This window comes from Gymnoscopelus microlampas, assembly GCF_963454915.1.
Source record: "Gymnoscopelus microlampas genome assembly, chromosome: 18".
Taxonomy (NCBI): domain Eukaryota; kingdom Metazoa; phylum Chordata; class Actinopteri; order Myctophiformes; family Myctophidae; genus Gymnoscopelus; species Gymnoscopelus microlampas.
The window spans coordinates 10,437,434-10,462,833 of NC_139955.1; the positions used below are offsets into that span (position 1 = coordinate 10,437,434).

At 43.2% G+C, this 25,400-nt stretch overlaps 3 protein-coding genes and 2 long non-coding RNA genes across 5 annotated transcripts; 1 reads left to right on the plus strand and 4 right to left on the minus strand.

Annotated features, from left to right (window-relative positions):
• Positions 1 to 8,864: 8,864 nt before the first annotated feature.
• On the minus strand, positions 8,865 to 12,521 carry LOC311033591 (acetyl-CoA carboxylase 1-like). The gene is made up of 9 exons (XM_084041170.1): positions 12,464 to 12,521; positions 12,022 to 12,172; positions 11,789 to 11,922; positions 11,500 to 11,646; positions 11,215 to 11,410; positions 10,987 to 11,085; positions 10,582 to 10,682; positions 9,601 to 10,405; positions 8,865 to 9,005 (listed from the first exon to the last, which is right to left on the minus strand). Exons 4-7 carry the CDS (start codon positions 11,539 to 11,541, stop codon positions 10,645 to 10,647), a joined length of 375 nt encoding a protein of 124 aa, XP_083897296.1. The 5' UTR covers positions 11,542 to 11,646; positions 11,789 to 11,922; positions 12,022 to 12,172; positions 12,464 to 12,521; the 3' UTR covers positions 8,865 to 9,005; positions 9,601 to 10,405; positions 10,582 to 10,644.
• Positions 12,522 to 14,396: 1,875 nt separating this feature from the next.
• LOC311033620 lies at positions 14,397 to 15,851 on the minus strand. Its single transcript, XR_014599512.1, has 3 exons — positions 15,702 to 15,851; positions 14,990 to 15,141; positions 14,397 to 14,505 (listed from the first exon to the last, which is right to left on the minus strand). It is a non-coding gene; the product is annotated as an uncharacterized lncRNA (long non-coding RNA).
• Positions 15,852 to 16,794: 943 nt separating this feature from the next.
• LOC311033918 (dynactin subunit 1-like) lies at positions 16,795 to 19,740 on the minus strand. Its single transcript, XM_084041653.1, has 4 exons — positions 19,556 to 19,740; positions 17,605 to 17,723; positions 17,132 to 17,260; positions 16,795 to 16,895 (listed from the first exon to the last, which is right to left on the minus strand). The coding sequence occupies exons 2-4, from the start codon at positions 17,677 to 17,679 to the stop codon at positions 16,818 to 16,820; spliced, it is 282 nt and encodes a 93-aa protein (XP_083897779.1). The 5' UTR covers positions 17,680 to 17,723; positions 19,556 to 19,740; the 3' UTR covers positions 16,795 to 16,817.
• A 1,104-nt stretch (positions 19,741 to 20,844) lies between these two features.
• Positions 20,845 to 21,181, minus strand: LOC311034163. The gene is made up of 3 exons (XR_014599566.1): positions 21,135 to 21,181; positions 20,971 to 21,030; positions 20,845 to 20,910 (listed from the first exon to the last, which is right to left on the minus strand). It is a non-coding gene; the product is annotated as an uncharacterized lncRNA (long non-coding RNA).
• On the plus strand, positions 20,904 to 24,458 carry hs6st2 (heparan sulfate 6-O-sulfotransferase 2). Its single transcript, XM_084041918.1, has 2 exons — positions 20,904 to 21,812; positions 22,482 to 24,458. The coding sequence occupies exons 1-2, from the start codon at positions 21,232 to 21,234 to the stop codon at positions 23,299 to 23,301; spliced, it is 1,401 nt and encodes a 466-aa protein (XP_083898044.1). The 5' UTR covers positions 20,904 to 21,231; the 3' UTR covers positions 23,302 to 24,458.
• The last annotated feature ends 942 nt before the right edge of the window (positions 24,459 to 25,400 follow it).

A 25,400-nucleotide genomic window follows, 5' to 3' on the forward strand; every position in this document is an offset into this window, starting at 1 on the left:
GTTAAGCCATAAATAAACGTTGCCCTTTTGTTGATTTCCATTATTTTTTGTTGTGTTGTGTTGAATGTGAAAGGAAACAGAAGTCCACTAACACCACCGGCACTCTTAATTAAACTAGTTCGGCTCATCCAGGAAAATCTGGGCACATCTGTATTCATTGTAAATGTTAAATACATGTGACTAAATACATTACCAAACATATAGATTCACTTTTCAAACACATGGTAAAAAGTATAATAAGTAGAGACAAAGCAGAGCAGATATAGTTTAAAGTATTTATTAACACAATTGTATTATTGGTACCTTTACTGTAAGCAACACCATCAATATATTTGGTATAATGTCCTATCAATTATTGTTATTATAGTTGTTATTTTGATTATATATGTAATAATAGTATGGTTATATTTTATGATTCTATATATAGGTTAATTATAGTTATTAGTGATAATTATACAATTATATATTATGGTAACTATTACAATGCCTGTAAACAGTTTATTATTGACAGATATATTGTTGATGCTATAATGATTATTATTACTAGTATTACTGTTATTATCCAAAATGATATTCTAACTTTTAAGTAAATTCAATATTTTCCAGGGTGAAGCAAAAAAAACGCCTCCTATTTCAGCCAATTTAGGAGCAGTCTGGGACGGTCCCCTCAGGCCACAGCTGTGTCGGCCAAGATATCAGATCCGGTGTACAGCCACGCCACAGCTGAACATTTCAAGCAAAAATACTGTATTTTAGACACAAATATATATATGTCACTATATAAATATAGTGACAATAGCAGATCTACAAGCTCACAAGTTATCTAAAAGCTGACAAGTGAGCTCGTCGATCGGCTATTTAAATTAAGGCAACAAGTTTACAGTGAGGAGAGCGTTAGACCACAAACCCCCATAACCTACATTTTTAATTCCAAACTTTTACTTGTAACAGAGTACTTCTGCATTGGAGTAGTGATACTTTTACTTAAGTAAAACATTTGAGTACTTTTCTATGTTCTAAGTCTATGTTCTGTGGCACAGTGATGTCTGACGACACAATAATCAGCATCATATAGATAATGGACAGTGGACAAAACAAGGGACTTACAAAGAACATAACCTGCAATATTTCTGGATGGCCACCAGAGGGTGCCCAGAGGCTGACCTTTGTTATCACTCCAAAAGCAGGACATAGTTGACCTAGTATTTGACCTCAAGACAATGTCAATAAGCCAACAGTAGATAGTTACGCACCTTGCAGTAGGTCTGGGATGGTGTGTCTGTCACCTGGGTCCACAGCAGGAGCTGTAAAAAAAATAAATACAATATTTTAGACACAAAGCTATGAAAGTACATGCATATCAATAGACAATAGCAGATCTACAAGCTCACACGTGGCCTACAAGCTGACAAGTGAGCTTGTAAGCCTACAAGCTCAGAACATGTTGCATTGTAAGCTTGTAGATCTGCCATTTTCAAATAGCCAAAGTTTAAATGGGGCTGAAGTGGTTAATGTATGAAGAAGGTAGTGCACGCACATCCGTTAGGTCCAGGTGCTTAGACAAACAAAGTAATAATGAAAAAGAATAAAGTCTGCACACTGGTGGTTGCAAAAAAGCTCCAGAATGTATTGCTGGTCAACGTTTCGGCCTGTTCAGGCCTTCATCAGGACATATATAGTGGAAAAGGGCATACACAGAGGTTTATATAGGTACTACTATGCAATGATAGGCTCACCCCAATAGGGCAAGTGAGGTCACATGCAGTCAACTCAATCAGGAGGTTGGCTAATGCATAAAGTCAAGAATGTCTGGAGATAAACAGTGTGTACCCATCCCAAGATCCAAGAATAGCAATAAACAACAATACATTTAAAGTTAACCAAGATTGATACATTTGGTTGTAAATATATAGAATAGGTTCTCAAAAAACAAAGGGGGACACACAGTGACATGCTGCAGCATAGGACATGAGATAATAGTTGTTTAAACAGGGTCTAAATAATAAGGGGGATCGCCACTAAATCCCTCAACAAAGTATCATAATAATCTCAGGGAGATAAACAAAACAACGTCAGCTCTAAGAGCGTACTCTATTACAGGTGTTCTGAAGGTGTGTAAAAACACTAATAGACAGAAGACAAGTAAAAGGCTAGACGATTGTATAACGGAACAAGAGAACTGCTAATGAAGGCCAAGGCTCAAGAAAAACCTGAAAGGTCCCTGTAATTATCCATAAAAAAACATGTCCTATACTGCTGCACCAGGAGGAAGGAAATCCTGTCACCAGCTCCCTATGGAAGATCACAAAAAGAGAAAGGAGAAAGTAAGTCACTGCACCACATACACATACAAATATTATAAAGGCCTTTTAGGCAATGGCAAATAATTCAACATTAAGAGTATTAAAAAGTAATAAGGGGTAAAGACCCAAGTATAATCAGAAGAGGGGAACCTAAAATATTTAAATAGGCCTAATAAGGGGGTTTACAGAAATTGCCTAATATCAAAAGATTCATTTAAACCTCTTTTTACTGTGTCCAGAGTGGAAATCCAAAAAGCTTCCCTTTTGAGGAGCAAACAATCAATGTCTCCCCCTCTGGGTGGCAATGTGACACGCTCAATGCCTATATATTTCAGTGAAGAAATGCAGTGTTGGGCTTGATGAAAATGTGCTGCCACAGGATTCCTAAAATCCTTATTTTTAATGTCACTCCTGTGTTCTGAGATCCTTGTTTTCAGGGGTCTTAATGTTTTGCCAATATAAGCAAGCCCACACACATTTGATCATGTAGATCAGTGTTTCTCAAATGGGGGTACATGTACCCCTAGGGGTACTCGGAGGGACTATAGGGGGTACGTGAAATAAAGTGGAAAATGAAAGAACGAAAAAAAGATTATGTTTAACTAAAGAAACTTTGTGTGAACCTAATGATCGGTAAAGTTTTAAACCAAACAAAATCAAAAACTTTATAGCACAACTGTTACTGAGTAGCTATAAAGTAATACTTATTTGCACCACATACATCAACATTTGATTTTTGGTGTCAATATTTTCTATGTATGCAGTAGTCTTATAAATGGGGTACTTGGATTCAGAAAGCAGGCAAAGGGGGTACAGAAGTCAAAAAAGTTTGAGAAACACTGATGTATATGATATTGGGTGTGGTGCAACTGATGACGCCTCTGATCTTAAAACATTTACCTGTAACAGGGCGATTAAAAGTGTGACATTTATAAGTAAAACTGCATTGAGCGCATCTGCCGCATTTGTAATTGCCATCTGGAATGTTACTAAGAAAATGTGTGGGAGTTGCCTGACGTAAGTGTGACCTAACCGGTAGGTTCCTCAAATTTGGTGGTCTTTTGTACACAATACGGGGAGGGACTGCAAAAGACTTGCCAAGAATTGGGTCAGAGTTCAAAATGTACCAATGCCTCCTGATCAGTTTTTCAAAATGGTGACCCAGAGGAGAATATTGAACAAAACACTTGATGTGTTTTTCAGTTCTGTCTGTTCTCTCTTTGGGTTTTAAACATTCCAGTTGAGTACAACTGTTGAATTGATCTGCAGCAGGTTGAATCCATTGTACTGGATAGCCACGCTGTTTAAAACGACACTTTAGGTCTTTAGAATGTACCTGGAAAGAGTCATCTTGACTACAAATCCTGCGGATTCTTTTGAATTGGCCCATGGGGATACCTTTTTTTAAGGGTGTGGGATGATAACTGTCACCATGTAGTAGGGCATTACGATCAGTGGGCTTTCTGTACAAATTCATATTTAAAGTGTTGTTTTCTTTGATGACCAGGATGTCAAGGAAATTCATACTATTCTGATCAGAGGATATGGTACATTTCAAAAACTGACTACTGTAGTTAAGGAAAACATGAAAGGCTGTCAGCTCAGTAGGGGACCCAGTCCAAATCAGAAAAATATCATCAATGTAGCGCTTCCATAACTGTATGTGTGACAGGAACGGATTGCAATTCGGATTCAAAATGAGATTGGCTTCAAGTAGCCCAACATAGAGGTTGGCATAATTTGGGGCCATTTTACTTCCCATAGCTGTGCCACATTTGTGTAAATAAAACTCGTTCTCAAACAAGAAAAAGTTTTTTGTGAGTACTACTTCAGTGAGCTCTTTGATACATGTAGTACTCGGTATGCACTCTGTCCTCTGGTTAAGAAAAAAATCAATAGACTCTCTACATCGAGTGTGACTAATAGTGAGTCGTTTGTTACAGTTTCTATAGTTTGTAGAACCTGAATGAAATCGCTTGAGTCTCTCCCCAGAAAATGTCCATATGCTAACATTAGATAGTTAGATCTAAAAGGTTTTGATTTGCACATGTGTCATGTTATGTTAAACAAACCTTGCAGTAGTGCAGTCTGGGACGGTCCCCTCAGGCCACAGCTGTGTTGGCCAAGATATCAGATCCAGTGTACAGCCACGCCACAGCTGAAAATTTCAAGCAAAAATACTGTATTTTAGACACAAATATATATTTGTCACTATATAAATATAGTGACAATAGCAGATCTACAAGCTCACAAGTTATCTACAAGCTGACAAGTGAGCTTGTCGATCGGCTATTTAAAATAAGGCAACAAGTTTACAGTGAGCTTGTAGATCTATTATTTTCCAAACATTAAACTCACAGTGAGCTTGTAGATATGGAGAGAAGGAGAGAAGGGGAGAGGAGAGGAGGGGAGGAGAGAAGAGGAGAGGACATTATATCCTAATACACTGGTTCTCAACCTTTTCAGGCTGCGACCCCCCAAAATAATCATATTTGAACCGGGGATCCCCCAAAATAATCATATTTGTACTTTACTTGAGTATTTCCAATTTTCAGTACTTTTACTTCTACTCCACTACATCTCAGAGGCAAATATTGTACTTTTACTCCACTACAATTATTTGAAAACTTTAGTTACTAGTTACTTTTCAGATATAAATGATGATATTATGAAACACACATTAACCACTTTAGCCCTATTTTACACATAGGCTATTTGAAAATAGCCGATCTACAAGCTCACAACTGGCGACGCGTTGTGAGCTTGTAGATCTGCTATTTTCAAACATTTTTGTACTTTTACTTTTGGTACTTTAAGTACATTCTGATTAACCTCGCGTCACCAGTCTTTCCACCTCGGAGGACATTCTGATACCAATACTTTTGTACTTTTACTCAAGTACATTTTTAATTCCAAACTTTTACTTGTAACAGAGTACTTCTGCATTGGAGTAGTGATACTTTTACTTAAGTAAAACATTTGAGTACTTTTTCCACCACTGGGTACGTTTATGGATCTTACTGTAACAGGACTGCCACAGAGCATGGATCACAGACTATATATTATAACCATGATCAAAGAAACACGACGGAGCCAGCTAGCCACTAAACATTAGCGTAAGTCGGTGTTGCCAGATCGAGCTTAAGAAAGAAGCAGCAAGTCTATACAAAGAAGCCCAAAATAAGCAAATATAGGGGGCAGGTCAGTCAAACTTTATGCCATGGGCCCCCAAGATTTAAGCTACTTTACAGAAAAAAAGGAAGCCCATTCGCTTATAATTACAGATTTGGCAACACTGGACTCTGGACTGCGCTGAGAGCAGCCACAACACACACACACACACACACACACGTAACAGTAGCCTGAAACAAACGCAACCTGGCGATTGAACTTAATTAATTTAAGGCCCGTACATGTACATAAACGTTCAATTTTCAAATATAAAGTTCTTAACTCATGGCCACGGATGTGATAATTCTGTTCGAGCCCTCAGAAGTAACCGTATATTCAGTATTGTTCAATAAAAAGCATTTTAATCCGATCGGTGGCCATTTTCTCAGCATGTCCGCCATGCTTTCAACTGCATTACCCATCGGTTGGTAGGTGTACTGCACTCTGATAGAGTGTCCTAACTATGAGCAAATGGCCACCGCTCGGATTAAGATGCGTTTTTATTGAACAATACGGAAGATACGGCTACTTCTGAGGGCCCGTACATAATTATAACATCCATGGCCATGGGGTAAAAACTGTGTTTGAAATCTGAACGTTCATGTAGTCCAAAAAAGGCGGGGAAAAATAAAAATAAAGTAATAAAGGCGGGAAAAAAGCATATATCAAGTAATATTACTCACCTCAGACAAAACACGACGAAATGAAAGTAGATGAGTGATATATGAACCGAAATCAAGTAGAACAGTTTCCAATAGTAATCTATCATCGACCGGAGAGACCTAGTATCGAGCGACCTAGCATCCGCTGTAAACCTTGAGAAGTGAGCCGAGCTCTGCGGGAACGGTGGATTTAAGGGGCGGGACAAAACAACAAGGGCTGTGATTGGTCTGACAAGCAGACATGCGTACATGCGAGAGGGCATCCCCGGGAATGCCCTCTCGCGTGTACGCAAGCACAGCCCCCCCCCCCCCCCCCCCCCCCCCCCCCCCCGCCCACACACACACGCTGTTACACGCACGCACATGCGCACACACCCAAACAACTCTATGACGTGCACACACAAACACGACACGAACACGACACAAGCCCCGCCCCCTTCCCTACACACACACACACACACACACACACACACACACACAATTACAAGCACGCACATGCGCACAAACCAAAAATAGGTACATTTGTTTTCAATGCATTGATTGATTGATTGATGTACTTTATTTAGTAAGACATGAGAACAGTACATGGCAGTACATAACAGTACATGGAAGTACAAATTCGCAATACAAGGTCTACTAAACTGGATAGCTCAGTTAAGCACGTAGCTTGTTTAAGATGAGATCCCCATGCACACAAATCATGTTGACATATAAGAGACAGACAGATATACACACTACTATACAGAATGTCATACAATCAGTTTACAGGTTACTGGTATGAAGTATGAAGGGTGAAAAATATGTACAAAAAAGAAAGAGAGGGGGGGGGGGGGTAGGTTAGGTTAGGACATGGGGTAGGTTAGGACTTGGACAGGGGCCATTTTTGAATTGCAGCCTCCTGAAGGTGTATCTTTAGGGCATTTTTGAAAGTAAGTAGGGTTTTACACTCCTTTACTCCTTTTGGTAGGGCATTCCACATTTTAGATGAATAGCATGAGAAAGAGTTCATTCCCTTTGTTGTGCCAAATCTGGGTTGAACATGGTTTGTGGAGCTGCCTCTGGTGTTATGATCATGGACTTGATTAACATTTTGGAAGTATTTTGACAAATACAGGGGGATCCCAATGTTGTGGTGTATCTTAAAGACCAGGCCCATAGCAAGTTGCTGTACTCTGTCCTCAACCCTAAGCCATCCAAGCCTAGCAAAATGGGCATGGGTTAGATGGGCTTTGTAATTGAGGCCAAGAAGTAGCCTTACAAGTTTGTTTTGGGATGTTTGGAGCCTTGTTTTTAGGGCCTTGGAGGTGTTGTGATACCACGAGGTGCATGCATAATCATAATGACCTTGTATGAGGGCCCCTACAAGAATCTTCAGAGTATTCTTACTGACTTTACGAACAAGCCTCCACATCCTCCGTGTTATTTTGTGGACCTTTTTGATCGTCTTTTCAGCGTTTTTGTCACCTGAGAGGTTTGCCTCCAAGATGGAACCCAGGTAGGTAATTTCCTCCTTTCTTGTGATAACATTTTCACCCACTTTGCAAACGTCATTTCACTAATTTAAAAGTTAAAGAGAAGAAGTTAGCGAAATATATAACAGCAATAATAATAAGGGTAATAATAATAATAATAGACATACACTGTAATATTTATTTAACTATGAATATCAATGAATCAATTATATCAATACTGCAATTGTAGAAACACTCTGTTACAAGTACAAGTCTGGTAATGAAAATGTACTTGAGTAAAAGTAAAAAGTATCGGCATCAAAATATACTTAAAGTGTGGTAGATTGTTGATAGTACATTCTTCTCAGTTAGTAAAGTATGTTTACTAATGGCAGTGGATATGAATGAATATATTAATCTATTATTTGAATAGCTTGAATGCACAACATGGTACGTATGTCTATACATATGAAACACAATGTTATACATTATACCAGGGATCTTCAACAGGGGGTCCGGGACCCCTAGGGGGTCCTCAGAGTTACTACAGGGGTCCGCCAAATCTTCGTGTGATATGATTTTTCTTTTTTTATATTAACCACTTGAACCCTAGCATCCCTTTTCTGAGGAGAACTTTAGCCAAAAATAGCCGATCTACAAGCTGACAACGCCTCGCACTAAGAGTTATAGGTGTAGAGGGAGAAAAGAGCAGCAAAAGTATATCTGAAACACCATTCTATACAATATAGAGGGGGTCCCTGCTTCATCTCTCTCTCTCTCAGCTAGGGGGTCCTTGGCCTGAAAACGTTGAAGACCCCTGCATTATACAATATATGCTGTACCACCCCCAACGGGGGTCCCTGGCCTGAAAACGTTTAAGACCCCTATGACTGCCACATTTCTGTGCCCTTGTATTAGGTGTTACAGTGAATAATAAATCTACAGAATGAATATATGCTTCCAAAAAAGATGCACACCTTAAAGGATTTGTCTCTCAATGATCAAGTTATTTGAAACTTGTCCGCCATCTTATCATATAATGTAATCATCCAACTATATTACATCTATGGTCTTGTATAAGATCATCCTGAACATTCCTCAAAGCCCCTTTGTTTAACTCATCACCCTATATCGGTTACATTCATCAAACAGGTGGTATACCTAGTTTGTGTAATCTGAATCAGAACAGAAAGTCAAGACTAGTGTATAAATTATGTTAACACACATTGTAAGCACACAATCACACACAAACCTGAAAATAAGAATATTTAAAACCAAATCTTATCAGATGGGGGTCTGTGGACAAATACATGTTAATCTGCGGGTCCTTTTGTCGAAGCAGAAGCAGTACTCCCTGTCATCGTCGAGAAGGTGAAGGTGGCAAACGTTATTGTGTCCTTTCACCAGACTCCCATGAACTACCAAAACACAAAGTACAAAGTAACCAATAACGAAAATCATACCAAACATTAAAAACACTTACAATCAGCCCATCGTAACTGAAATAAAGAAAGTACAAATAGTCAAGGGAACCAATAAACTCTTGTGCTCTGCTGGGGTGCTGGGGGGGAATAGCCGAGAGCTGGCTACAGCTCCTCTTTATAGTGTCAGGCTCTAATCACACACGAGCTGAGAAGGGGAGTGACAGGTGTCTAGCCAAGACCAGGTCAGCATATAGACACTAGGACAAATAAGCATTATTGAACACATAAGCATAGAAAGACTGTAGACTGAGGTGTTAATATTTGGAATCAACATATGCTTTATCGAGAGTGAGAGCTACTGTGATACTTCTTAGCTGTTGAATTTGAATCACTCTGCTGGGACGTGCATGACAGATTTCAGTGAAGTGATTTCAGTGACCGGCTCAATTATCCCTTCTAATAAACCTTTAAGTTATCTCAGCTGACCGTTCAAATGCACTTTTATAGACAATTGACACACATTCAGTAAACAAAAACATCTATGATGCACAAACTTGGACACATCATCAGTGTTCTTTCCTGGACTCACTGGGTGTTTCGGGTCTTGCAACACTCCAGGTGACCCGACCGAGGCTAATCAGACCCCGGCCTGTGTCAAGTGGCAGGCTACTGCCCCCACGGTCTCTTAGAGGGGAGGTTTAGAGACAGAGCTAATTGGGGGTTAAGGTGGCTGATGACATATTAGCAGGAGGTGTTGGCGACACTAGGAGGCTCTAGGCACTGTGGGTTGCCTCCGGGCCTGGCTCCTCCTTCATCTGTCCTCCATCTCTCCAGATGTCATCACCCAGTCTGTTCCTGAATGTCATCGGTACTCCCACTCTCAGTTTACAGTAAACAAAAACATCTACTGATGCACAAACTTGGAAACATCGTCAGTGTTGTATTCAAACAGTCTTTTTTATCAATTGACCATGCAACACATTCTACCCAGGCATTGAAACAAACTAAATAGTGCAAGTTCTGAAATCCATGTACATAGGCCAAATATCTGTTGACCTGTTTTAACATTTGAGAAAGACAGCTTGCTGCTTGTGATTTCCAAAAGTGCAGCCATGTTAAAATACTATATATGAAATAAGCAAGTGAATATCAAACTGTGGTTTTCATCTACAATACAAACCCCTAATTTGCCCAGCTTGATGCCTCACTCTGCATCTGTGATGATCGAGTGAAACTTCTCTTGTTCTTCTTCATACAAGTGGCAGAGATGGGCTCCAACCATGGCCACTGTCAGGTGCTGTCGCTCCACCCTGAGTTTGAAGTGCTGTCCGTCAAGTATAGGCCACCTGGTTGTGCCTGAGCTCACAGGAGGGCAGGTGGGAGGCTATCAGTACCTGGGGGAGTGTAAAATAATTTGGGCATCAATTATTTTCAGTTGGTCATGAATTAATATAGCTGCTGCAGGACGCATTAAACCTTAATGCATCCTGCTAAGTCACCCCTTAATGATTAAGTGGTGACTTAACGGTTTCACATGGGGCATCTTTGTATGTGTGCTGTAGCCACATACCATTTTCATTCAGCTGAATGGCGTTGGTCGTCTTGCTGAGCTGGGTGAGCTCGGTCAGGATGGTCATCGACGAGGGTGGGATCTCGCCCACACAGCTGGTCCTAGACACGCAAGAGGACAACGTACACAGTCAAATCCCCAGTGTTCATTCAATTTGTACACCAACTAGTGACCAGGAGATTATTTTTGGGAACTTGGGCGTGGGGGAATATGTAGTTGAGCTCGTTGGCCATGTCAGCTTTTTTTTCTTCACGAAGTGCAAATACACACTTGAACAACACTCAACAGGTCTTCAAGTTGCCCCTTGGTTAGTCGCCTAAGTAGCCTAAGCTTCAAAATGATGATATGTGAAGGGTGGAGGATGACGGGCAGAAAGAGCGCTAGTATATCCTAGGATATACTCACTTCTGAACTGCACAATGCTCCGAGTGTTCATGAAGAAGACCTCTCTCTCTCTGACTTCCTGTTCAGAGTAGCAGCATGGCTGTCGAGGATGTTGGCGATCTGGAAATGAGGGATAACATTCCATGTTCATAATTAAACCATTTGTCTTGATTTGAAGTAAGAAAGAACCTGTCTGAATCATGTGGATAAATATATAGCCTCATTTAGAAACGAGCGCTCGTGCATTACCTGCTGGGTGCTGGCTTGGGAACTGGCACAGCACTGAGGTTATGTTGCTGACATACTGTGTCATGTCTTTCTTGACAGCCTTCTCAACAGCAGGGAGAATGCGACCAGACACACTGGTCATGATGTCCTGCAGCTCCAACACTGGCAAGGAGGGATCTCGCATGGTCTTCATCAGCCTCTCCACCCGCTCCCTAAGCTGGGGAGATAGAAAGAACAGCATGTTTATCAACCACTGTACTGTTAGCTAGGTAGGTGTTTGTTTCTTATGCACGCGTGAACTCGGACCTTGATGCAGAAGAACGGTTCGGGCAGGCAGTAGCCATTCATGATGTGGATCAGGTGGTCCAGTGTACTGTGGAACACTCTGTGTAGCTTCCCCCCTCTCAATGCTACAGCCTGGATAGTGGGCAGGGCCCCTGTGTGCAATTCCGCCTTAGGGACAAAAACACATAGTTAGAGGAGCATATGAACCCTAGCGTCCCTATTCTGGGGATGCCGAAATAGGTGAACATACAAGCTCACAGACTTGTAGATCGGCAATGACACAAGAACAGGCGTAGTCCACATAATATACCTGCTGCACTCTGCTGGGGTCATCCAGTTGGAGCTTGGCAATGACGCAGCCAGGCTCTAGTGCAGCCCCGGCCCTCTCACATAATGAATACAACCAGACTCTGAAGCGGTCAGAGTCATCACCATCTTCATCACCTGGAAAACACACATGTTAATGCAGTTTACATCTATAAATTCATGTCCATGAAATTAGGGCGAATATGCCGTTAATTCTCTTTCATTTGGATATCACACCTCCATCTCAGTATAGCACTGGCCAGAGAACACGTGCCCACCGTCCTCTACAGTGTACTGGATGAGTTTTCCTGCAGAGGGCGAGCGCAGCAGCGACGGGTCATTCTCCTTCTCAAAAACACAAGTCGTGTTTCCGATAGTGATGGGATACCTGCAAAATACAAAACAAACAGTTCTAACCAAGTTTAACCATTGAATATTGTATATACAAATCAGAATGGCAGGGAGGATTGTGCACAAAATGCCCAAAAAAGTCAACAGGAATTGGTCACCCCCCAAGAATAGGCATTGGTCACCCCCCAAAAATAGGCAATCTGCAAGCTCCCAACGCGCCGGGGTGCGAGTCGACGTGTTGTGAGCTTGCAGATCGGCTATTGTCAGCATGCCACAGCGTCATACGATGAAGGTTAATTGAGGTTCTAAACATTAAACAGCAATGTACCTGTCCACCTCCTCTTTCATGTACAGTAGGTGGTACAGCTGCTGCCGTCATATGAGAGCAGAAGGCTGAGGCGATGGACATACATCTCGGCAGATGCATGGTTCATGATGAGCACGTAGGAGTTGGGAGACTGTCATGTCACGCCACGGCCTTCATAGATCAGCTCCACATCCACCGTGTTGAGGAGCGTGTGTGCAGGTAACACCTGACCTCTGGCAAAGACAGTGGGAGATGTGTGTGTTAGTGGGTGCGGTTATTTATATTACCCCTTTTCCCAATTTCGTCATTATGCCGATTCAACGTTTTTCCCCTCTTGTGTAGTCCCTGTCACTGCCAACCCCTACATTTGGTCATGTGGGAGGCTGCAGACAACCATGTGCCTAATTCAATACACATGGAGTCGCCAGCCATTTATTTTCACCAGACAGTGAGGAGTTTCACCAGGGGGGTGTACGTAACGCATGTGGTGGAACATGCCATTCCTCTCGGTTTCACATCCGGCTGAACAGGCTCCGGCCAACCTGTAGGAGTCACTAGTGTAGCGATAGAAATTGGGTTTGCTGGAGAGCCTGGCCAAGCCGGATGCACCGTGGAGGATTCAAACCCCTAGTCTCTGCAGTGGTGGGCAGGAACTTCACCGCTTTGCCACCCTGATGCTCAGTGGATGTGTTTTCTATCCTTTTTTCTTTTTTTTAATCCCACAATTTTGTAACCCATTTTTTCTACCAGTGCCAATTGCCTATGTAATCCTGGCCGCTACTCTCCCAGCCTAGGGAGAGCCCAGAACTGAGCTCATGCCTCCTTCAATGCATGAGGAGCTAGCAAGCCGCTTCTTATCACCTGACAGGGGGGAAATTCCACGGTTGGACGTAGTGCGTGGAAGGAACACGTTATTCCAACCAGTTCCTTTCCCCTCCATCACCAGGGGGAGGCAGTATAGAGACCAGGATTACTGCATGTTTTTGTGAGGGTACCTACCTACCCTAAGGGACACAGGGAGAACATGCAAACTCCACACAGAAAGGCCCTTTCAACAACCCCACCTTGGGTATGGGCACTGATGCCCACAGCGTCCCCGGCGGGAATCGAACCGAGGACCTTCTAGCTGTGAGGCTTGGGTGTTTTCTATCCTGACATCAGCAGATCTGGGGGTAGGTTCATATTCTAGTCGACAGTAATCTCTCAAGAACAGATTCCGACCTGCGGTGGAATCTGTCGGAGCGGTTCGTCCTAACCAGTGCGCATTGGATACAAGTGGGCGTGCCTTCAGATCAGGAAGTGGGCCGCGCTTTACCCAATCAAATGTAGTGGGCGGGATTCACGTGTCCATCCACCATGATCCACCCTCCCCCCCTCGAAACTAGCCGAAACTAATTTAACAATAGCGTCCTCGGAGCGGACAAAACCACGGAAAGATATTCACATTTTAAATTACTCTTTCATCATAGAAACAAGTGGGCTTATAACCAAAACCATCCATGTTCTCTGGGAGAAGTGGTGTTAGTGTTCCGTGTAGAAATATTGTTAGTGGGAATGAAAACATGGTCGCACCAACCGGAAGTGATGCGCTATAGGCAGACATGAAACCGGTGTTTCCCTGCGCTCTAGTCTAACATTATACTCCTGCCAGACTCCACAGAATATCAGAAAAGCAGAGGTCGCTGTTTTTCATTTTCTGTGGGGTCTGGCTACGCGAGACTAAGTCGACAGACACCCATTTAGACCTGAGGCCGATTCTAAAAACGCCTTCTAAATCCAGACCTAAGTTTCTGAAAAACATATTTCTTCAATAATTACAAAACATGTATGTTGCTATGTACTGTACATAGCAACAACAACCCCAAAAGGGGTCCCCGCCCTGAAAGGTCTAGTTACAAAAAGGGCTTCCCGCCCAAAATGGGTTAAGACAGTACTTTGTTTATTCTTTTTGTACCTTTCCAGTGAGTGCAGGAAGTTGGACACACTGTTCCTCAGGTTGACATCGGCTACGCGGAGAGCACCGCTCACAATCCCCAGCATGGTGTCCGGACGCTCTGCCTGCCCTGCACACATAGCACTATACTCATCCTAACGGTCTTCGTTTTTATCATAAAACTAAAACAAAGTGGCCATTTCAATGTGTTGAGAACAATGAGAACAATGCCAGTAAGATCAAGCTTCCATCTACCATAGTCTAATCACGCACTTGACTGCGTACACTCGGTTTGACTAGAACACAGCATGGGGACATAATGGCAAAATAACATTTTTAGATCCATGTCGTACAATCATCATCACATAGCACAACAATTACTTGAGGTTACAGTGATTTCTTAATGCCATAAGACAGTGGTTCTCAAAGTGAGGTCCAGGGACCCTCAGGGTTCCTTGGGGGGGTTCCGAATGGACCCTTAACAGGTCTGTAACTCTGAAGATATGGGAGTCTTTGAAAAAATAAAACGTTTGAGCACCGCTGCCATAAGAAATGTGGTCCTACATGCTACATGTTCCTCATAGGTCGCCCCCAAATGGGAGATATGGCTGTACCTGCATCTTCTCTGAGAAGAGCCTGTCCAGCCAGCCAGTCTCAATGCGGTTATGCTGGAAGCTCTCAGTCTCCAGGAGCTTTATGAGGTACTCTACAGTGGTCCTGAAGTCCCCCCTGATAAGACAGTTCCTTCACAGCCACCACCATGTTACTACAGTATGTAGAGACAAAGACAACTGTTAAAATCTCACTGGGTGTCGTTCACATCATACAAAACAGAAACCCATCAACCCTAGCGTCCTTATGTGGGGTATGTCATTATTACAGATGAAGATATTTGTAGTGTAGAGGGAAGAAAAAAAGAAGCGATCAAGTATTAGACCGCTGGAGGACCCCGGTCAACAAAGAATATAGGGTTTAAGTGGTTACAGAGTTCAAGGGATAGTTTGGATTTTGGGGAATTGCACTATTCTTTCCGACTTACCCAGACTAAAGAGTCAAACAACCTCATTAACAACTTATTAATGTCACTGCATGCAGTTTGAAGCTATGTTGAATGGTGAGCTTATTACCTAGTTGAGTTCAATTCAATGGCTATGGAAACATGTAGCAGCTCCTCTCAAAAGTAGTAATCGATGGCATCTTTATGTAGGAAAAATTGTGCAAGTGCCCCAAATACGGAACGCTCCCATGAACAGAGGGCAGAATTGACATTTCCATCATTTTTCACTGACTGACACTGTATCATCCAGTGAGGGTGAGTGTACTCACGAAATGGCCTCTGATTTGCTCGTGATTCTCTCCCCAGGATAAGCAGTGTCAGGAGAAGCAGTGTCCAAACTCATGCAGGCCTCCAGCCGCAACCACGCTGAAGTAACCCCAAACGTTCTTATTGCTGCCGAGGTTCAGCACTTGGACCGTTCCCGAGCTCAGCTTGAAACCCTACAACAACACATCAAACAAATACTTAATCAGAGCCCCTTCAATTTGGACTTTTTTTAAGTTAAATAAATGACAGTAGCACTGAGGGTTTTACTGTATATAAATTCTACGTCCGTTGTCGAGAGAGAGACAGTGGCACATACCTCATCAGGGTTTTTGCTGGTGATACGGGATGCAATGACGTGGCCGCGAGGGGAGGGGGCCGTGACCAGACCTTCAAAGTCAATGGGACAATCACCCCAGGGCTGGACCGACCCCATACAACATCCTAATGTCTTTGATACGGTACAGAGGGATTCCAATGGAAATCTGACAGGAAAGGATTAACATGTTCAACTTGAAGCTCTTCTCTGGACAGTGAAATACGGAACAAATATCAGTTAAATATAACGGTGACCAGATGGTTAAATTTGCACACTCTTTGAGTTACACATGGATAATCTAGAACGGGGTGCACCACAGAGCACATATATGCAGCAGGCTGGGTGGCCTACCCAGGGCTATGTACTGTATTAGGCCTGTCACAATTATTGCATAATCACCTGATAGCAACTACGTATTTGAGCTAGTTGCAATTATTTTGCATAAATCATTAGAATAGTTTCTATTCATCTGTATAAAAACAGTTGGCTAAAACTAACAGAAATGTCATATTTACATCATTGTTTCCACTTCATTGTCCACTTTCAACCTGGCGTCCCTATTTTGAGCATTTAGGGCAAAAATAAATGCCCAGCTTCATGCCCCACTCTGCATCTGTTACTACTTCAACACCTTCAGTCAATTATGAGTGGTGTGTATATTGAGACTATAGGGCTTGAGCCTATATGTGATTATGTTACAATTACTACTGCTCACATGCATGTTTTGAAAAACAATCCTACTTCTTTCTTCTTGAGCAGTGTCTTCTTGAGCAGTGTCAGCGTCTGTATCTTCTCCACACGTTCATCTGCGTCTTGATGAGCTGTCCAGCTTCTTCTCCAGCAGACTCAAGCGCATGCTGGCCTCGCTCTGCTCCTCTTCCTGGAAAACACAAAATTACCTCCATTTATTTACACTTCCTTTTTAAACCACTCTTCTAAAGTTCTGTACTAATATCTAAAGTTCTGTACTAAAGACAGACTGAACACTTTAGGACGTTACTTCACTTGATAGCACTTACGTACCACTTGAGAACTTAAGCTAATGGTCAGGTGATTAAACTAATTAAAACACAAATTTACATTGAAACACCATTTCTAACTACAGACTGTCCCTACCTTGATCTTAAGTGACTTCTTAAGCTCCTTAATGACGGTCTCTCTGTCCTCCAGCTTCATATCAAGACCCTCTGCATCAGTGATGTCTGCTCTCAGAGCTGCTGCGTGCAGCTCCGCCGGTGGAGAGTTCTGGGAAATGACAAAGGCAACATATAAAACTGGGTTGAAAAACAAGGCCCTGCTTCAGTTAGAGTAATTTGATGATGTAAAACTGAAGGAGAAGCCATGTTGAACACAGTGTGTGTTAGAACATGTACACGTGTAGTCACGGCACTGTTTGCTTTAAACTTAAATCCATATTCTTTGGTAGTTACCATGGATTAGTGACTTAACGAATGCCTAAAACATACTGTAAAAGAGAAAAAACATAGTCTATGTCTTGCTTCCATTTTCAATACTACCACTTTAAACATCTTCTACCTCAATAGTACCCTGTTGAATATATAGTGAATATACATTAAATGTTGTTTTACTTGGTTCTGAGGCTTCTCTGAGTCATACTCTCCCTCTTGCATGGCAGTGGCCATCTTGTTCATGGTTGTAAACATGACAGTGGCAGGCAGGCACTCATAGGGGTTGGCGTTCCATAGATCTGGCACAGATAAATGAATGGACATAATAATGTGTACAAGATACAGAAGAACAGTGGAACATGCTATACAGTACATGACATGCATCTATTGGTTGCTTTTAGGCTATACATTTCTAGGCTATAGTATAGTACTGCCCCGTACAACCTAACAGAGCCCAGCACAGCCCACCAGGGCCCATTATAGCCCACCAGAGCCCAGCAGTCCGGCACATTCCAGCACACAAAGTCCAGCCCACTGGGAGAATAGCCTAGGGTATGGGGGTAGTTAAATGACTGTAATAGGCTATACAGGGCTGGGTCCAGCTGGAATAGGCTAGACTAGAATGTTTTAGGCCTTACTAGACTCTAATAGGCTCTATTAGGCTGTACTAGGCTCTTGTCAGCCCTGTAGCCCCTTTGCACTTGAGATTAACCACTGTGTCCACGGGCAATAGTTTTACATGGGTTTGTGTCCACCGGCAATAGTTTTACATGAATATTTCTAGGCTATAGTATAGTACTGCCCCGTACAACCTAACAGAGCCCAGCACAGCCCACCAGAGCCCATTACAGTCCACCAGAGCCCAGCACAGCCCAGCACATTGCAGCACACCCAAGTCCAGCCCAGTGGGAGAATAGCCTAGGGCAGGGGTATTCAACTAGATTAGGCAGGGGGCCACAACTGTAAAATAATTTGGAGTCGGGGGCCACGCACACAATGCGCAAAATTTTTCGGGTCTAATTCGGGTCTAATTCCGTCTAATTCGGGTCTAATTCGGTCATTTGACCAATATAAATCAACCTTTTTTCGGGTCTAATTCGGTCTAATTCGGTTCTATTTAAGGTTCCAAGTTAAGTTTCAATGAAAGATGGCCTTTCAAGAACTAATGAAGGATAAATAATTTGTACTGTTTTAACTTTGATAACATAAATCAAAGTTAAAATAAATAATAATTATGAAAATTTTTGGAATATGGCCAGGGGCCACAAGGAAGCTCCTCGCGGGCCGCACGTGGCCCGCGGGCCGCCAGTTGAATATCTATGGCCTAGGGTATGGGGGTAGTTAGATGACTGTACTAGGCTATAAAGGGCTGGGTCCAGCTGGAATAGGCTACACTAGAATGTTCTAAGCCATACTAGACTCTAATAGGAGCTATTATGCTGTACTAGGCTCTTGTCAGCCCTGTAGCCCCTTTGAACTTGAGATCAACCACTGTGTACACGGGCAATAGTTTTACACAAGTTTGTGTCCACGCCACGGCCAATAGTTTACATGAACATGTCTACGCTGTAGTGTCCCCGAACCACACTTTGGGAACCAGCCATGGACCCCTTTGGAAACCCTCTGTACACAGAGTACATTTTCCATTGAGTTAATGCTGGCTGTGTACACATGTCCACTTCCAATAGTTTTGGAAAATAGCCTGCCACCCTGTGGAATTATGCTTGAACTGCAGAAAAGGACCCTAAATACAAAAAAAGGAAACAAAAATCATCCGTGGGACTGATGGGCGAACAAGTGGTGTCCACACGCAGAGGGGGGGCCAAGAGGACATTTAGAGTCCCCCCGGTGAATTTTCACGCCCCCACAGACTGTACAGTGTAACCCAGAAATTGGCCGTGTCCACAGGGCATAGGGACTATGGCTCGTGGACACAAAACGTTATAAATGTAATAATAATAATAATAATAATATATATTAATAATAAAATAGCATGATGGGGGGTTCCGTGTTTCTAAGTGGGGGTGTTTCTAAGTGGGTGTTTTTCTAAGTGGGGACCTGTTCCCGGCTAATAAAGGTCCTATACTAAATTTCCATGTCATTACAGTTCTCAGATAGCGTCCATACTCACTCAGAAACGTGTTGAAATGTCTCACACACTCTCTTCTCCTCCAGGCTAGTGTGTTAGTTGACCATAGCCACAGCCCATCTTATTATTGTCAGCTGGTTGTGCTAGAAATACTGAGTGAAAACCCAGCTCAAAACACACAAACACACTGATATTAATCCCTAGCTCTTCATTTTCCAGATTATGGAATTTATAAACATCTCTGTTTTCACCTGTTTCTCTCACTGTCTTCCTTCCTGCTTTTTTTTAGTCCCACCCCCTGTCAGAACCTGCTATGTTGACTAGAGTTGATTGACACCTGGATGCCCAATGACATTGGTTCAAAACTCACACAAGGGTCAATATAAAAAAATCAAACAAATCCATGTGAATCAATACAAAAACGAAATACAGCAAGTTAAACAAGGATGTACATTAACAAAACCTCCTTGTCCGAAACTGTGAGCTTGTAGATCGGCTATTTTCAAATAGCCTATGTATAAAATGGGACTGAAGTGGTTAATGTATGTTTTATAATGTAATAATTTATATCTGCAAAGCAACTAGTAACTAAAGTTTTCAATGAATTGCAGTGGCGTAAAAGTGCAATATTTGCCTCCGAAACGGAGTAGGCCTTACTATATCTAGGTACACTGATTGTACCTCTGGGTCTGTGTTTAAGAGTAATGAGTCTAGATTAACTGGGAGCGTATTGATTTACTTTGATTAAAAAAATGATTTTAGGATTTGTCTCAAGAGCTTACGTCCGGTCGGGCTATATGGCACTGGCCAAACCTTTTTAGCTCGAGACCTAAAAGACAAATTTGCTGTCTCCCCAGGACTCTAACTAGTGAAAATAGCAGATGGGGGGGGGGGGGGGGGGGGGGGGGGGTGACCCATAGAGGTATAATATAACGGGTCCCGACCCACTGATTGGTAAACAGTGGGCTGGGCTATGGGATTCAGCCATAGGATTCAGCGCACAGACTTCTGGGAAGAAAGCGCAGGATCCCTGGGGGCAGCAGCAGTATCATACGGACAATCTAACGTAACATTTTGATAAAAGACTGTAGTAACTTTTACTACAAAACATAAGTGTAACGACCGTCATTGAAACTCTAGTGCTTGGACTATAGTCAATATATTTGTGTTGTAGTGGCGTTACGGCTTGGGGTGAAGCGTCCCTTTATCGCAGGAAATCAGTGCTAAGCTAACGTTAGCAACAGCTTTGTTATTGTTTTGGTAGCCGCTACCTTATAGCTATTAATTATTAGGCTATTTTAGTTTTATGATACAACTCTATGGCCGCTGTGTGGAACCTAAACTAAACCAGTCTCTGTCTTCTTAGTTATGATACAATTCTAGCTGCTGTGTGGAACCTAAACTAAACCAGTCTCTGTCTTCTTAGTTAGAATACAATTGTGGCTGCTGTGTGGAACCTAAACTAAACCAGTCTCTGTCTTCTTAGTTAGAATACAATTATGGCTGCTGTGTGGAACCTAAAATAAACCAGTCTCTACACAGAGCACCCTGGCCCCTCAGGAGGCTAGTCATTATTAAGCTATCTTAGTTATAATACAACTCTATGGCTGCTGTGTGGAACCTAAACTAAACCAGTCTCCACACAGAGCCCTGTGGCCCCCCAGGAGGGGCCCGCACTGCTCTAGTGATGTTTTATCTGTCCCTCTCCCGGTGGGAAGATGGATGAGAAATCCAGCAGCCAGAACCACCGGGTCCTGATCCTCCTGTTGATGCTGCTTCTCTTCGGCGTCATTGTGCTCCAGTACGTCTGTCCCAGCAGCTCCGACTGCCAGCTGCTGCACTGGCCATCGGGCAGTGCCCCCCGCGGTGCCACCACCCCTGGATCCAGCAGTGACACACAACGAGGTACGGCCACAAAGAAGGACCCGTACGTGGCAGAGGACGGGGCTCTGGTCCGCTTCGTCCCTCGCTTCAACTTCTCAACAGGCGACTTGAACCGCGCTGTGGACTTTGACATCAAAGGAGAGGACGTCATAGTGTTCCTGCACATCCAGAAGACGGGGGGCACGACGTTCGGTCGCCACCTGGTACGCAACATTCAGCTGGAGCGGCCGTGCGAGTGTCACGCAGGGCAGAAGAAATGCACCTGTTACCGGCCTGGGAGGAGAGAAACATGGCTCTTCTCTCGGTTCTCCACCGGTTGGAGTTGTGGACTTCATGCGGACTGGACAGAACTCATCAACTGTGTCCCATCACGTATGGACACAAATGGCGAAACCCCCAAGACCACCCTGCCGAGGTGAGTAACAAACACAAGAATCAAGAGGGATTATTATGTACTTTACTCGTCCTCACACAGGTACAAGCAGCAACATTTTATATGAGGAAACTAAAGCCTTGATTTATAGAAGCTGTAAATCTTACAGTCGAAGGTAGGAGGAGAGACTGCATGACATCAGATATGTTGGTGGAAAAACTAAAACCAAGATGATTTTTATTCAATTTTGTTTAATTTAGTTGTCTCGACTCCGGCAGGCCCTATGGCAGAAGGCCGGAGACTGTTTTCGCTCCTGTCCGTCTGTCCATGTGTCTCTGAGCTGCCAATCTCCGGCACTGCTGAACTGGACCGTTCGGTGTGAAACTTTGCACGCAAACTCCCAACGGCAAGTTGGGACACTAAAAAATGATTGTCCCTTTTAGTTTTAGTCTTTTTAAGGGGCGGCCATAGATGAATGGTTAGTGAGCTTGCCTAGGACTCCGGAGGTCTCGGAGGCACCAGGTACTATTGCAGCCCTCAGCAATGTGTCAAAGTGTCTCTGAGCAAGATACTTGGCTCAGCTGGGTTAGGCTGAAAACTGAAATATTAATAATACTGGTTTCCACATAGCTATAAACATCTTTGTATTTTTCAGTAATAGTAGCCAATTGACATAGTAACTGTGTCCCTCATGTCATCTTCTCTTTCCAGTAGGAACTATTATTACATCACCATCTTACGGGATCCTGTGTGGCGCTACCTGAGTGAGTGGCGCCACGTGCAGCGTGGAGCTACGTGGAAGGCCTCCCTGCACGTGTGTGATGGACGAGCCCCCACGCTGTCCGAACTGCCGAGCTGCTACCCCGGCGACGACTGGTCGGGCTGCTCCCTGGAGGAGTTCATGGACTGTCCCTACAACCTGGCCAGCAACCGGCAAACCCGCATGCTGGCCGACCTCAGCCTGGTGGGCTGCTACAACGTCTCCGCCATGACCGAGGACGAGCGCTGGGGCGTGCTGCTGGAGAGCGCCAAGCGCAACCTGCGGGGGATGGCCTTCTTCGGGCTGACCGAGTACCAGCGCAAGACGCAGTACCTCTTCGAGCGTGCCTTCAACCTGGAGTTCATCGCGCCGTTCACCCAGCTCAACGGCACGCGGGCCGCCAGCGTGGAGGTGGCTCCGGAGACGCAGAGGAGGATCCGTCAGCTGAACCGCTGGGACGTGGAGCTGTACGAGTACGCCCGAGACCTGTTCCTCCAGCGCTTCCAGGCGGCGCGGCAGCAGGAGCGAAGGCAGGCCAGGGAGAGGAGGCACCAGGAGAGGAGGCGACGGCTTCGGGGACGGCTGTCGTCGAGGCTGGGGAGGCCGACGAGGCCCCCGATTACGCCTGAGGGTCCCCCCCCCTCGACAGAGACGAAGCAGAGAGGGGCCGACAGAGAGACAGTGGAGCCTGAGATGCAGCTCCCACAGTGGTGGGATCTAGAAGAGAACGGCACTATAGAGGATTACCTGGACAACGTGGAACAATGGTAGTGGGAATAGGGGGTCTTAACCACTTAAACCCCAATCTCTTCGCCAAAACTAGCCGATCTTCAAGCTCACAACGCAACATGGTTATTTTTGGCAATTGCCCCCCCCCCCAAGGACTGGGATGCTGGGTTTCAAGTGGTTATAACCACCTGAAACCTAGCCTCCCTATTCTGGGGCGAACATAGCAGATTTACAAGCTCACCAAGCTCCACTATACAACGTGTTGTGAGCTTGTAAATCTGCTATTTTCTGCTAAGAGATGGTGTAGAGAGAAGTACTAGCAGACCTGGTATAGAGCCCTGGGGACCCCGGTCAACTATAAAGTGATTAATATTTGATGAGTTTGCCAGGTTTGCCTTGTCAACCGTTTAGCTTAGCAGCTCCTTCAAACTTTTTTAATGTCCACCATGGCCAGTTTTAATTTATGCACATTTATTTATTGATTTTTGATTGTATTACTTTGTTACACACATTATTGTGGCCAAAACACATCCTTTTACATAACATAAAGGTTGGTCCAAGCTGCCAATAGTCCCCCAAACTTTCACAACACTCCAGCCTTTTAGAATGTTCTCATAACATGAGATGTAGCATAAGGGACAATTTGTTTTTCAAGGAATACATGACACTCACCATTACATTTCAATGATGAGATATGCAAAATATATGTATGTGTGTATGTATGTATATGTGTATATATCTCTGCTGTCGGGTAGAAACCAACTATATCCAAAATATTAACTTTTCAGGAAATGAAAAAAACAAAAACGTTTTTAACAACACAATAGAGAAGGGTCACTCGCTCATCCCCTGGTTCACCGAAGTCATTCCTCTATGGAGAATAACATTGGTGCTCTATACTGACTTTGTGCTCTATACTGCCTCATCAAAGTTCGTATGACGACTTTATACATTGTCAGATACTTGAATGTGTCCTTATATTATCACTTTACCCAAGTGGACTTTAGGAGGTTTTTGACCATTAATGTGGAGATAGGGTATTTTTCCGTCTGACTTCGTCATTCTAATAATTCTAATCGTTGTTTTGTCCATTGATTAGTTAAGAGGTTTTGTCAGAAGCGCTTTTTAATACTTGTCATTGGTTCAATATTTGTAAAACCCACACACGGACGTGAAGGGTGTTCAACAGCACTGATTTATTTTTAAAAAAGAAAGTTGAAAAATGGTGGTTGTTGGTTTCTGACTGACAGCGTGTGTGTGTGTGTGTGTGTGTGTGTGTGGAGGCCCACCAAGACTCCACCAAGAAACTGGAGATCTAGAAGGTCCCTCCTATTCTCCTGGTGCACCTGAAAACGCTTCTCCTACGAAGGAAGCAGAAGCTGCAGACCACAGTTGACTTCCCTCCGGACAGTCTGGACCTGTCCTCGTACGTCATTGGACCCAGGCAGATCCTCAAACGATACAGCCTTTATGGAGTGTCTAACCGTGTGTGTGTGTATATATATATATACACATATATGTATATATGTGTGAATGCGTGTGTGTGTGTATATATATATATATTGCTTGTCATTAACAACATATTTATGGAGACCAAAATGTTGGCTTGTCTAAAATGCATTAAAAAAAATGCAGAACAGTTGTGAAGTTGTTTAAGTTTATGGTGGAGGATGGAATTTTGTATACTTACCTCAATGTGTAGCATACTTGCTAATGTCATACATTTACTGTGTCCCTTGTATGCTTTTTTAAAATATATTAAAGAACAAAAGATGTACCTACTGTACTTGTTGTGTTGTGTATTTGCCATACTCAAATGTTTCATATCCTACTCTACTGAATGCCTGGCTGGAGGCTTTGTGCTGCATCTGGCAAGTATTTATTATGCCAGCAGGGAGTGCTAAAGTGATAATTTATGTAGTTTGTAAGGTTTAGGATTAAAAATAATTGGATATGATGGTATAATTTGGTGTTTTATCTGCATGCAGATTCTTGCCTAGTTAAAAAAAAAAAATGTTTTAAATACATATTTAACCAAATAAAAGTATATAGTCAATACTGATGCTTGTAAATGTGCTATTGAGTTGGTAAAGTAAAGTCCTTGTCGGGGTCCCCACCAAAGTTAGTTAATATAGCATCAA